Source organism: Sinohyriopsis cumingii, chromosome 8, assembly GCF_028554795.1.
Source record: "Sinohyriopsis cumingii isolate HCF-2022 chromosome 8, ASM2855479v2, whole genome shotgun sequence".
In the NCBI taxonomy this organism is placed as follows: Eukaryota; Metazoa; Mollusca; class Bivalvia; order Unionida; family Unionidae; genus Sinohyriopsis; species Sinohyriopsis cumingii.
The window spans coordinates 120,961,098-120,976,015 of record NC_142968.1 but is presented as its reverse complement, the minus strand read 5'-3'; the positions used below and the strand labels follow the sequence as shown (position 1 = coordinate 120,976,015).

At 33.2% G+C, this 14,918-nt stretch overlaps 1 protein-coding gene and 1 long non-coding RNA gene across 6 annotated transcripts in view; one reads left to right on the top strand and one right to left on the bottom strand.

Annotated features, from left to right (window-relative positions):
* The window catches only part of LOC149794529 (uncharacterized), a 32,888-nt gene extending 19,707 nt beyond the window's left edge, over window positions 1-13,181 (top strand). The window contains exons 1-3 of one of the 4 annotated variants that reach the window (XR_016423048.1): window positions 1,109-1,370; window positions 3,413-3,501; window positions 7,802-13,181. This is a non-coding gene — a long non-coding RNA (uncharacterized LOC149794529). Of the gene's footprint in view, window positions 1-1,108; window positions 1,371-2,577; window positions 2,815-3,412; window positions 3,502-7,801 lie in introns of those variants that run through there. The other 3 variants (XR_016423050.1, XR_016423049.1, XR_016423047.1) reach the window with 3 other exon arrangements.
* LOC149794528 (uncharacterized) overlaps window positions 1-13,238 on the bottom strand; it is a 98,730-nt gene extending 85,492 nt beyond the window's left edge. The window contains exons 1-2 of one of the 2 annotated variants that reach the window (XM_089968771.1): window positions 13,116-13,238; window positions 7,357-7,480 (exon numbers count right to left, since the gene is read on the bottom strand). In XM_089968771.1, the coding sequence (XP_089824897.1) occupies window positions 7,357-7,480; window positions 13,116-13,155 (164 nt within the window). In that variant the 5' untranslated portion in view covers window positions 13,156-13,238. The remainder of the gene's footprint in view (window positions 1-7,356; window positions 7,481-13,115) is intronic. The other variant, XM_089968772.1, reaches the window with a different exon arrangement.
* Between the last annotated feature and the right edge of the window lie 1,680 nt (window positions 13,239-14,918).

Genomic DNA, 14,918 nt, shown 5'->3' with positions numbered 1-14,918 from the left:
TATCTGTCATACTGTACACAAGTCAGCATTCTTGACTTTTTGCTCAAGATAACAATGATTTTATCTGCTCACTTACTCTTCCGTTTAAATAAAAACTCGGGTATAGGTTGGATTGGCATTTTTCATTCTAACATGTATATGCAGAGTGCATTTAGAATTATTTTAAAATCCAATGGCATGGACCTGATTTGTTCAAGGTCAAGATGTACATGCATGTCACATTCAGTGCACAGTTTACTCACAGAACTAGATCTGCTATTTTGTTATGTGTAATGTTTTATTGGTGATATTCATGTGATAATCTTTATTGTTTAGAACAAGACACTGTCCTGATAATGACCTCTAGATGCTGGGTGTGACTGAGCATTTTTCTTCTGTAAACTTAATGTATGTGTTTGTAATATTTACTTTTTATGTAATGAGTCTCTGTGAACCAGAAGCAAATGGTTCAGTTGTATTTTTTATTTCCTAGTGATACATTACAGAATTATTTCTTCTAGTCAGTATTGCACTTTAACTGAATTTAGTTAAATTTAAATCTCCAGTGCTCTACAATGTTTTTTGTTTCAAAGGCAAGGCAAGCTGACTGGGAAAGAAATTGATCTTGAATTGATAAATGGAGAGAAATTTTGGTAAAAGACCTTAAATAAAATAATACTGACAAGAAAAGAAATGTCTTAACTTAGTTTGAATCATGTTTTGATACATCGTAACATTTTACTTTAAACTTAAAGTTTAACTGAACAGGTGGATTCAAGTATCAATCCAAGAAGAAAACAAGGTACCATATCACGACTGAAATATTCCATTATCAATGAACTTACTCTATTTTATTTTTGTTGTTTTTGTTTTGTATTATTCTGGGGGTATGTTATGTTCATTCACAAGTTTGCTTGCAACTCCACTTTACCCAATTTTCATACAGAACAGTGACAGGCAACTAAATAATCTCTGCCAAACAACTGTTAAGATATAACTTCAGAGCATTTATTATTTATTTATTTGTTGCCAAACAGTATGTATCATTCTCCTGAAATAATAATGTACTGCATGGATGATAAACACTGCTGGTGGGTGTTACATTTCCAGGTTAAAGGTACATTAAAAATCCAAATCGCACACACACCCACACCCACACGCATTTCCTGGTGGTTAATCATCAGTGATGAGTGACTTTTATTTTCAAACAGACCTGCCAACACATTCTTGTGAGTTACATTTTTACCAGTTATCACCTAGTCACCTTGTGATCAGTGACAGGCATAACCAAATCTTTTGACAAGCTGACTGTTCAGAGTCAGCAACCTTGGCGGATTCGGGGCTAACAGACTGCCTGTGTCCAAGTTAAGACTAGAAAGTTGGTGAATAATGTATGTATAAAAATATTACAACTAAAACAGAATTAAAAAACTTACTATATTTTTCTTATTTGACAAAACTTGCTTTAAATAGTAAATATTCACATTTTCATGTCTGCGCAAGAAAATGACCTTGACATTTATTACAATATGGAAATGACAGACTTTGACAGTATATTGTATGAAATAAAGGATCCATAGATGAAACAAAATATGGACAGTTATGTATTGAAAAATACTATACATATAAATAATAATAAAAATATGATGATATAGCATCATTTTCAAGACAGCCATCATGGCAGCCATACTGAATGTATGATCAACATCATTTTCATTTAGGACTAACTAGGTATCATAAGCGTGTGCGTGATTTGGATTTTTAACACAGATTTAACAATTTTTCAGTCATATCGCTATAATGTCTGCAGTGTGGCAGTTTATTGTTATGTCTAGCAATGGGGCATCATGCCGCAAACATGTAGCATCATGTAACACTCTGGCCCATTATCCTGACAACAGGCCGACCAGTCATAGCACTCACCTCTCAATGCTAAGCGCCTAGAGAGGCAGCTGTTAGTACCATTTTTATTAGTGTTTGGTATGACTTGGCCAGAGTTCATACCCGTGACCTCCTGCATCTGAGGCAGATGCTATATCCACTAGGCCACCAGAAGGAAAATACTATGTCATCTGCTTCTAATATTAAATGTCGAAGAATAGAAAAGAATGACAATTACCAATTTGCCTTCCACGTTGAATTAATAAGTGTTGTACTTTCTATGTACATGTGTGCAAAGGATATATATTAACTCTAAACTCTCAAAATTATGGTAGTTTATGGAATTATCCAGCAGTTATCGAATAGGATGGACTACATCACAATGATGTCTGAGGAAATCAACTTGCCCATAGTGTACACGACATGGTTCCGTGTTAGTATGGAAAAGTGTTATGGCCATTCTAGTCAAATTCAGGTTAAAAATAATAAATCAATGAATGAATTGACTAAGTGCTGTGCACTTTTTATCACATAACAAATTTCATTATTGAAACCGGTAAGGGGGTACAAACAAATGGGGAGGTAGAGTCAGACTATAGTTCTGCTACTTGTGGGGTATAAATACAGGATTTCAGAATTTGGTTTTACCTGTATAAGTGTGAGGCCATGCCTAGGTATAAAAATTATCAGGCATGTAATTTACTATCTTCACTAGCCAATAGTCATCAACACACTTCATCTTACTTTGATCTTTGTATATGTAAGTAGACAAAAACAGTATCTACTGATAGTCTATATCATTAGATGCAGCTGAAAGATTGCTCATTCAGTTCATGTAGGAAGATAGGAGGGAATGATTATCATGGTTTCCACAGACATCTGATGTCACATGTTTCTCCAGTTCGTACCACTGGCACAATTTTTCTTCCAAGTCAAAGCATGGACACCATGGAAGTCATTATTTTGAAAACCATTTATGTGTAACAAGCTCTAAGATTTATAAACTGACCTAGTTTGCTATGGACATTAACTAGATTGGTAGATCATCTATCTTGCTATCAACAGTATTGGAAAATTGACCTAGCTTGCTGTACTACTTATTGTATCTGACCACAACATAAATTGTGTTAAATACCAGATAACAGAAATTATTCAATCTGACCCAGAGCCATCCAGTAACACAAAAAAGAGAACTTTATTGGATATACCAACTACATGCTCTATGGCCAGTAGTATTTCTGTTTAAATGGGAGTCCAAACATTTTTGGCTTCATTTATTATATATCCCCTCATGCAACTTAAATGTTTTGGTTCCACAGTCATAATGCTAAAATAATCCACTTTTCTGAGGAAATCACTGTTCTTCAAAAATATATATTCATATTATATACTTAAGTGTAAATATATATTTATTTTATATACTTAAGTGAAAATATATATTTATATTATATACTTAGGTGTAAATATATATTTATATTTTAACTTTGCATTACATTTTAATTGCAATATATGTTTATATATGATATTTGCCAACTTTCATATCTAACCACAGGAGTTTGTGAGCTCCAAATGCTGCAAGATTGCCAACTCTGAACAATTGGTGTTTCAAGGATTGTTTTGACACAATTTGCCAATTTCAAGGTGAGTAGGTGATAATGTTTAATAACTAATTTGATTTCTTTGACATGTCTGTTTGGAAGTAAAAGGCACTTGTCTACAATGATTACCAACCCGAAAATGTAGTTCCAACAAGCAGTGTTTATTATCTATTGTCTACGCAATAATTATAGGAGAATTATATACTTTCCATCAATAATTAAATGGATAAATATAAGTGTACTCAAATCATTCTCAAATGCTGGTTGTCAAAGAATGTTCTGATGCATGTCACTCAGTTCAAGGAGAAGAGTGGATAAAATAGAAGCAGAAACAGACATGTCAGTGGACACAACACTCCCACCCCCAAAAGAAAGGTGTTAATTCATTGAACTTGAACATTTCAGTGAGGGACTCAGTTTTTTAATTATATCTTCACTATAAACCATCCTTTCTTTCCTTATATATATATCAATCCAATAAAAGGCATTGCCCTCTCTGAGGGAGAAAATGGCATAAAAGTTTCTTCACCTGATAAAATTAAAAATGCATAAAATATGATACAAATTCTTCCATGTGAAACCGATGTCAGCAAAAAATAGAAAGTATTTTAAGAAAAGAGAAGATTGATGACAATTTTGTGTACAAAGTTGGGTTTTTTAAAATTCTTTTAACTGAGGATCTGGTTTTTTTAACGGGAAACATGGCTCATCTATCCATATATCAATTGAAATTTAGTCAAAGGGACACAACTCCTATAATTTGCTAATAATTTCTGTAACAAAAAAATAAAAAAGCTAGAAGTTAATAATAATAATAATAATGGGATACTCAACTACACAAATGTGGCCAGGTTTAAATGTGAATTTAACAACACAAGTATGATTTCACATATTTATAGCAGTAGTCAATTTTCATGGAATAATATCTTGATAAATGTCTGACACAAGTTATATCCATACATTAAACAATATCTCCGTTCCTCTCAGAAGCAGTAGTAAAAATTGCAGGTAATTGCTCTGAACGTATATATTTTTCCTCTTTGCTTGGAGTAAGTTTTAAAAACTAGTTACACCATAAGCCTGCAAGACATAAATAATTTAACAACCTAGACAAATGTAGCAAAATAATCTGGTATTACTAATTTCATTCTAGATGCCAATCATAATTAACACTAACTGTAGGTCAAGCACTCATATCTTAAATTTTATATTCTTGATCTGTAACCATGCTCTTGATGAGGTTGCAATCTTTCACCCCTAAAATGGTGAACTTAGATAATAGGATGACATTAATTTTGTGGCTAACCTAACGCAGAATAATTGGAACTAGTTTGTGAAAATATGCACAAGAATGATTTTCTTGAGATTTATGTCATGATGTAAATAAATTAACACAGCTGTCTGCATGGCATGGGCAACTGTAAAAAGCCCATTCATAATCACCCAATTAGGTTGGCAGAAAAAAACATCTCCTTAACAGCAGGTTGTTATTTCACAAAACTTTGCAGTTATGTTGCCCCTATGGTAACCATCTGCTGGAGGGGTGTCACCCTTGGATAACACACCTTAGGTCCCTAGCATGGGTCAAAGGTAAAATATACTTGATTTGTAAATATTATAACATTTTCCAATATGTTCTAACCAAAATTATTGCATGCAGTGATTTATTTCTTTTAAATAGCATATCTACTTTGATACAATAATCCTATAACAGATTGGTAGAAAAATACATAAGTATGCTTCAACTATCAGGAGTGATAATGTACAATAGTTTCAAGAAAATAAGCAATCTACCTGTAAGTTTTTCTAAGAATACTTGCTTAGTATCAATATAGATACTTCTTTTTAAAAATAACTTTTAAATGCATACACTCAGTTTGTTGTACCAATTATGTAATTAAAATGAAAAACAAAACATTTCTTGTGTCAGTTTTAACTTGGTGCAATTAGGAAATGGAGGCACACACAAAACTATGAACTACAGAGGCTTGTATTCAATTCATAACTAAACCACTGTAACTCATCATCTGCTGACCAGCAGTGAAATATAGTGATATGACCTGAAAGCATTGAGGACTTGTGATTATTTGTAACACGACAAAGATCCATGTGCCAAGGATGCTCATGCTCAGCAAGTCTGGGCAACTGAAATTTATTGTAGGGAAAAATGTACCTAGTTAATTGTATTTACATAGCACAAATTCAGTTAAACGTGGTAAATCATCCTTGGTGGACTAGTAAGTCAGTGTCAGAAATGTTGCCCATTTGCACACTGCCAAAGTGCCCTAAGAACTCAAGAAAACTGAAATTACTGTATATATTGTAGCAAGAGGCCCAAGTGGTCTGATAATGATCACCTACAATTGACATTTTTACTAAGCAAGCCTCTGTAATATTGTAATACAAGTCTATGTAAACCATCTCCTAACCTCTACACAATATAAATTTCACTTATTTTCCATTTAAACAACTTCCTCCCAAAACTAAAGGTATTAATTTACATACCTTTAACTCACAATGAAACTCATTTCATGATATTGATGATAAAAACCTATTTACCAGCTTCGATCAAAATCAGTTGAGAACTATGATCTCAAGTGAAGTAACGAGCTCAACCAATCAGATGCAAGATCACCTTATTAACAAATGGGCAGAGATCTTATCTGTTATAGACCATGATAATATAAGCTTATTTACCAAGTTTCATGGCCTAGTGGTTAGAGCATCTGACCCAGATACAGGAGGTCATTGGTTCAAACCCCAGCCAAGTCATAATAAAGACTTATAAAAATGGTACTAGCAGCTGCCTCGCCAGGTGCTCAGTATTAAAAGGTTAGTGTTAGGACTGGTCAGCCTGGTGTCAGGATAATGTGACTGGGTGGGACATGATGCTACATGTCTGCGGCATGATGCCCCAGTGCTATACATCAGTATAAACTGCCACATGGTAGACATCATAGCCATGTGACTTTAAACTTCTTAAAGATACATTAAAAATCCAAATCACACACACACATACCAAGTTTCAGCACAAAAAATCTAAATTTGGTAGTAACAAGCTCAGCCAATAATATAATATTATTAACAACACTGTTCAAAATCTGATCATAAAATGAGTTGCTGGATACTGAAAAGCTCACTTCAAAATCACTTCATTCATATAAATGGATCTTGCAGAAATGTTTGAGACATAATGATGATAAAAGCTCATATTCCAAGTTTGATAAAATCAGATAAGAAATATGGCCTAATTAATATCCATGGATTTTCCTCATAATTAAATGCATCTGAGATGTTGATTATGCAAACTTGTGTTCCAAATGTAATCAAAATCAGAACACTAGTATAACATTCAAAGTAGAGTAACAGCTCAATAAGCTGCAAAATCACTATATTAACATGAATGGATTTCGCACATCATTGAAATCATCTGAGAACTTGAAATGCTACAACCATGTATTCAAAGTTTTATCAAAATAGCATCAGAAATATAATCTCATTACTGAACTCATGTGAGATCTTGATGATATAAGGGGATTTTCCAAAACTAAATAAGACATATAGCCTCCATGGTTGCAACAAGCAAATGTTGATGAAGTATGATGCACAATAGACAATGCACAATGGATGGAAAGCCATCCCACAGCTCATTTTGCTTTATGACCAGGTGTAGCAAAACTGAAAAACCAAACACCTGAATAATCACTATAACTCAGATAATTCACTTGGTCCATATGTAATGCATTTTCTCATCTGCTACTAATGGAAAACTCAAAACTACCAAAAACTTTTTCACAACACTGAATTTTTCAAGTTTCTTCCACATAACAATGACTGCTTTCAAACAAAAACACTTTTTAAAAAATCCTCTCTTTGAATATTAGTTATTTGTACTCACTTGAGTTCATCCGTAACAACAAGCTCCTCCCCTGAATCCTCTTCATCAAACATAATGTAACCCTTCTCTTTCTTGTCTTTTTTGTCCTTCTTCTTGCTGGCATCTTTCTTTTTACCATCATCTGCTGGAAGACAAAGTATGCATACAATTATAAAGCACCTCAGCACTGTGCAACCAATCACATAACACAGGCATGGTCATAGATCCCATTTTGGCTGATAAATATGCTTTTATTACTGAAGTTACCTGTTTATAAGGTAGTCATGATTTTAACACGGGATACTTTTATGACTTGGTTAAAGGCACTATTGTGAAAGAATACCCTAAGCATATAATATCCATTTAGAATTTTCCTAAAAATGTGTAAATGTAGACAATAATTTTTTAATTTGTTAATTTTGTTTTTGTTGTTTTTTGTAAGTGTAAATTGTTTTATACACTTCAGGTTCCTGAAAGACTTCAAGCACTGCTGATCCTGAACTTACAAAAACAACAAAACAAAAACTTCATGTGAAAACAATTCAGACCCAACTCATCACTAGGGGAGGAAAATTCTATCAACTGGCAGTCCTAAACAACTCTGTACCAATGGATAAAAATTCCATCTTCTGGCAGTCCATGACAAATAAGAACCAGAGAAGGAAAATTATATCAAACCCACTGACACTGACTGCAAGTCTAAGCCAGTAACTATCATACTTATCATACACATAGCAACACCATAAATGTTTGGTCACACTAACATATTTTTACATTAATTTCATAATGCATACTAAGTTTTAGGGACATTTTAGCTCAACATTTGATTTTTTCTTAGAGGTGACTGAATAATATAAAGCATCAACTCCTAAGCCCTAAATGATTTGACTGAACAATGTAAAGCATCAACTCCTAATCCTTAAATGAGTTGACTGAAAAATATAAAGCATCAACTCCTAAGCCCTAAATGAGTTGACTGAACAATATAAAGCATTAACCCCTAATCCCTGAACAAGTTGACTGAACAGTATAAAGCATCAACTCCTAATCCCTGAATGAGCTGATGGAATAATATAAAGCATCAACTCCTAATCCTTAAATGAGTTGACTGAAAAATATAAAGCATCAACTCCTAAGCCCTAAATGAGTTGACTGAACAATGTAAAGCATCTACTCCTAATCTCTAAATGTGTTGGCTGAACAATATAAAGTATTAACACCTGAAAAATATAAAGCATCAAATCCTAAGCCCTAAATGAGTTGACTGAACAGTATAAAGCATCAACTCCTAAGCCCTAAATGAGTTGATGGAATAATATAAAGCATCAACTCCTAAACCTTAAATGAGTTAACTTAACAGTATATAGCATAGATTAAGTGTTTTATTGACCAGTTAGCTGACAGCTAGTTTTCCGGCTCAGATAATCACACAAATGACACAATAAAAATAAAATGCACCAAAGTATTAGCCATACTGCACTAATCCAACTACTGTAGTCCAAATGTGATTTTATTTTATCATCTTGTAAGAAAAAATTAAGCCTGGATTATAATCTTTGCCCTGTTCAACAATTACAGACAAACTGACAACCATAACACTGACTACCATAGACATCACAACAGTTGCTATCATAAACACAAAAATCAAGCAGTGATTCACAAAGTGAATAAAAGTTTTTAATAAATTATTACATCAGAGTTCACAAGATATGTCTCCATAAGAAAGAGTAAGACCCATACTTCCTGCTAATCTTGTACTCATTTCCTTGCATCTTTTGGATTTATGAATACAAAAGCAACAAAGAAAAAACAAGCTGCAGTAAGAATAATAATGGTATTTATGACATTATAATTAAGGACTGATGAATAATTTCCATGATACTTATAGCCAAAAAAATAAGATCACCATTACCCAAATTATGGCTGAGTTACATTCCTTGCGATATATCCATATATCAGTTTTATATGAATGTAGGTGAAATAGGGTTCAAGTACTTAAGGTGTTAGGAATGGTGGAAAATTATACAAGTAAACTCAAGCATGAAAATTATACCATAGTGAGCTCGTGTTTGTACAAATGAGATGCACCTATATACAAATTTTCACACATGTACCAGCAGGTGAAATACAGGCCAAGATATTGAGGATCAAATGAATGTATCTGAAAATAAAAGAACATCACCAAGCTAAAACAACAGGAATCAGTGGTAGGTTTTCATACTAATTTCTTTCTTTGAGAAGCATTCGCAAACCAAATTTCATGATTGTAGGCCTATAATGAGTTACTTTGTTTGAAAAGTATTCACATACCAAATTTCAAAACTGTGGGCCTATACTGAGTTACTTTCTTTGAGATGCAAAAACCAAATTTCATGACTGTAGGCCTAAACTGAGTTAATGTGAGATGCATTCGCATACCAAATTTCATGATTGTAGACCTATACTGAGTTACTATCTTTGAGTCGCAAACCAAATTTCACGACTAAAGGCCTATACTGAGTTACTTTCTTTGAGTTGCAAAAACCAAATTTCATCACTGTAGGCCTAAACTGAGTTAATATGAGAATGCATTTGCATACCAAATTTCATGATTGTAGGCCTATATTGAGTTACTTTGAGTCACAAACCAAATTTCTTGACTGAAGGCCTATATTGAGTTACTTTCTTTGAGATGCATTTGCAAACCAAATTTCATGATTGTAGGCCTATACTGAGTTACTTTCTTTGAGATGCAAACAGAATTTCATGACTGTAGGCCTATACTGAGTTACTGTTTTTGAGATGCATTCACATACAAATTGCATGATTGCAGGCCTATAATGAGTTACTTTGAGTCACAAACCAAATTTCATGCCTGTAGGCCTATACTGAGTTCCTTTCTTTGAGTCACAAACCAAATTTCATGATTGTAGGCCTAACAGGGCCTATGATATTAAGGAAGGAATCAGGAAGTTTCAGAAGCAGCACATTTGTTTTCTCACATCATTTCACACAGTAGTGTAAAGGGACATAACTATTACAAACACATCTGGACTAACTAGTATGAATACTAATGAGTATAATGAATACTTTGTGTCAGCTATGAGGAACAAGGTCAATAAATGAATGAAAAACTAGAATTTCCATAGGATTTATTGTGAGGTCTATAAACGAATCAAATCTATAATTTACATAGAATTTATTGCAACTGTACACACTAACTGGGTGTGCAGCAACATCCAAGCAGCAACATGACTGTACTAGACTATCCTATACTGACTTAGTAAAATATGCATGGTCAAATTTTACTGCTTAAAATTAATGAGAAGAACAGCAGCAATAGATGTAATCATCACACTTTATGTATAAAATATATTATATCACAATCATTTATCTTAAAAACTTAGTATTTTAGTCAAATATTTACCAGTCATTATAAACAATTTGCAAAGTTGCTGATACCTGTGTTTACTGTACACATGCAATTGAGAACATAAAACACGTGCAATTTAGAACATAAAAAATTCAGACATGTTTATCATATTTCATATCTCTTGAGTATTAATGAGGTAAAAATTAACTATGTTCCTGTTTGCATAAATGTATCAGGCCACAAAATGGTCTTTAAGAACAGTCTGGCTAAAAAAGATTTTTTCTTTGCGAGTAAACATTTTTCAAAACAATATATGAGCACATCTGAGCACCGAAATGGCATTCTTGAGGTTCCATTTTGGTCTTATGAACATACTAGTGTCAAATCATATTAGAACATGGCCAGTAAAGTATCATTTTTTAAAACCAATTCCTCAATTGCTTGCACCCTGATAACTCGTGAACTGACTCATAACACGGGGTCAGTCATAATCACATTTGTTTTTACTAGACAGTACCAAACATTTGACCCTATCTGTTGTACATGAAGAAAATCACAATCAAAACTGGTAACTGAAACCACGATATATCACTTGTTTTATAATCGAAAACGGTTTATATGACCTGGAAATTTAAATCAACATTATGAAATCATCAACTTTTAATTAGTCATGTATTCTGTTAATATTTCTTTCCAAGCAACATTCTTGGTACACTGTAAATAAGAGTATGTAACGTAATTTTGATCAATTAAATTATCACTAATGCCTCATTGAGGAAGCATTTTAATAAATAAGTACCAATCAAATATGTTTTTTATCTGGTGAAATGAGTGTTTGAGTTATATCCTTATATCAGTTAAAGTGTAATGATCATAAATATAATGATCCCTGTTGTATTCAAACATAAACTAGGTCAATCTGCCATAACAGCTATGTCCATGAGTGTTTCTGTGAGAACCTAATTAAGTGCTGATGGTGTTTTGATACCTAATCTGCATAAGTATTTGTTGTACTGTTGCACTAAATTAACAGCTGACCTCCTTGTATTACCATGTTAATTATGTCTTTTTTATCAAATAAAGGGGGTAGACTAACTTATAAGTTAAATGGCATGCAAATCCAACCTGCGTACGAGTTAGAGGCCACAGTCTACTGTCAGGTCAACTCATTTCAAGCGATCAATCAAACACTGTTACAATTTTTTGGGAACATAAAATAGTATAACTACTTTAAATTAGCATACACAAATGTGATCAATGATAGTGAGACAACCAAGCGAAATAACACCTGATGAAATAAGATTCTGATTCACATGTATGTTTTATTAATGTAATGCTAGTTTCAGAGTTTTTAATTTATTTGTAATTCCTGAATTGGCCGTCAGTAATTTCCTCATGGATGAGAAGAAGATTCACTATTACTTGCAATTAAATCATGGCATCAATATTTTATTAAAGAACAATTTTTAAAAAGTGACTTTTGACAATGATGGCTGTTTCATGAACTAAATTTTCTCTTTTTTAATAAAAGGAATCTTGTTTGATTCTGAATTTGAATCAATAGCTAGTCTGGTTCCCTGCTTACCATTCTCCTTGTGTTGCATTCCACTAAAGTAGAGAGCAAAGCAGGGACCAGTTGGATCAGGGAACCAGACTACCCAACAACAACATAAAGCAGTGATGCAATGCACAATGTTTTCACATACACATGAAGGTTGTTGAAACCAGTTAGATTAATGGTAATGACCCCTCATTGGTTTGACATCTTGAAAATAAAGGCAATTTGAACAGAAAAATTAATAACTTCATTAGAAAAAGCAATTTATTGACAATTATTCCCAACGCAGATTTTAAAGTATTTAGCCATCAACTGGACCAGTTTGCTTCCCCCCCCCAGTGGTTTTCTTGATGTCCAGCAAGAATAGTATAATTTTATATTGTTATGGAGGTCCCTCGATAACTCGCACCCTTGCTTATAGTGTGGTCTACATTTTTGGACATCGTTGTGTGCGAGTTATCAATGGAAAGACGTACATGGTCAGTGCAGTATTATTTTACTAGATGGTTTTGCTTTGTAAACAGTTAGAGTGAAAGTGCTGAAAAACATGTTTTATCCCAATGTTGGAGTGTTGCTGCATTTTAAGCCCTAAGAATAAAAGTATTTTCCACCTAACTGGATATATCTCAGGAGAAACAACACTTTAGTCTATCTCAAAAGATTGCATCTGGGATAAATTCATCTTTGAATGTTATTTTTATGGAAAATAATAAATAATGGACCATATCTTTTTTTAGTCCATGTCCTGAGAGACACATCCTGAGATCATTTTCAATTCCATTTTGTAAAAAGGTAACACTCTTCACCTGGATTCAACTGAGATCAAGCTGGTATAATTTGCTTTGCCATGATTTAAATGTATTTACTTACCTATGTAACTTTTTTCTTGATCAGAACTTTCAAAGCTCATCTCGACATTAAAGTGTCTAATATCAACAGCTGTTTTGTATTTGACCCACACGAGCTATCTTTCAGTCATAAATTTTCATGATTCTGAAAATAAAAACGATAACATTGATGAGCAGATGAAGATAAAGATTTATCAATAGCCAATTGTGACAGACTGAAATATAAAATTGTTATCCAATTATTCCAGTTGTAACTATGTTACTCCATTCATCCCCAAATACATGTGTATGCAGTGTAGACCATTATTTCAACTGTCTTACACAATGACACCGGAAATGTCATCTATGTTGAAGATTTTGTAAAATCATTCTCAAACCATCAGGAACAGATTATACTGCAGTCTATTAATGCTGCATCTGGCATATGCAGGGATTGAATATAACACATAATCTCAAAATGGAAGTTAATTGGGAAATATGAGTTAAAATTTTAAGTTTCAACTATTTTTACATGTGCTAACAAATGTTCCATTTTAACTTTTGTTTCTACACATATTTCAGCAGCAACGTATTTCTAAAACATAAAATTAAGCTCACACAAGCACTGTAACCTCGCATACATCAAGATCATGTGTTTAGTTTCTTACCCTGAACTGTTGCCATTAAGATAATGTGCTGTGGACCTGGGTACAACTGTTGTTTTTAAGGACTGAGGAAGAATCTCTTCTACATGCACAAAAATAAAGAAATAGGCACATCCCATACCACCCCTTTGCCCCTTTCAGTACAACCCTCTTTCTTCTTGAACTGCAGACTGAATAACAACTATGGCATTGTCTGCATACATTAGTTGACTGAGTTGCTTTTGAAACATGAATGACTTAGTTACTTGAAAACTGATCCCATTAAACATCAGGTATGAGGTGTTTGACCTCATTTGAACTTAATTTCAAGACAATAATAATAATAATAATTATGAGGACTTAGTATAGCACCGAATCTTTAGGAGCTCTAAGCACTTCACAACATTAGACAACACCTATAACATAAAAAACATATAATGATACGATTACAAAAACCAAACACCATGAAATTAGAAAACATTAAAAAGGGTGTTACCAACAGCAGTCCAGCTTGGAAGAGTTAAAGTTCAATAACCCCAAAGATGACTTTACTTCTTCTTTCTGTCACATTAGATAAATAAATATCAAAACATAACTATTCCAGGCATATGCCATTTTTAAAACAAAAACAAAAACAATGCAACTAAATACCATACCATTTCACAATCTACTGTACAACCCTGCTGATTGAGAAGCGTCAACTTTTCAAGCTTGAAAATAAATTTAAAAAATGTTTCAAAGCACAACCATTCAAAAAACCATATTTGGTAAACAACAGTTGTTCCAGAAAAACATTTTTTTTTAAAATCAATGTCGACACTTGACAAATATGATATAAAATACTGCACTGATTGATATACAAAAGAAACAACAGAGCCATATTTTGTCAGTTGTAGCAAAGCTGGAAATAACCCATAACACAAGCCATGGCACTTAATACCAATTTTGTCCAGTTTCTTTTGGTTTTTGACAATCACTGTGTATTGTTAATTTGTACAGGATAGTTGATCATTTGAATAAAGAATACTTCTCATGTAAATACCCATTATGATATTGTACAACTTTTCATACATTGTTATCACTTACAATGGCACCGCCCAAACCATACCCATATTTTTTTATCTCCAGTTACAATGGCACCACCCACACCCTACCCCCTTTTATTATCTTCAGCTACAATGGCATCACCCCCATCCTACCCC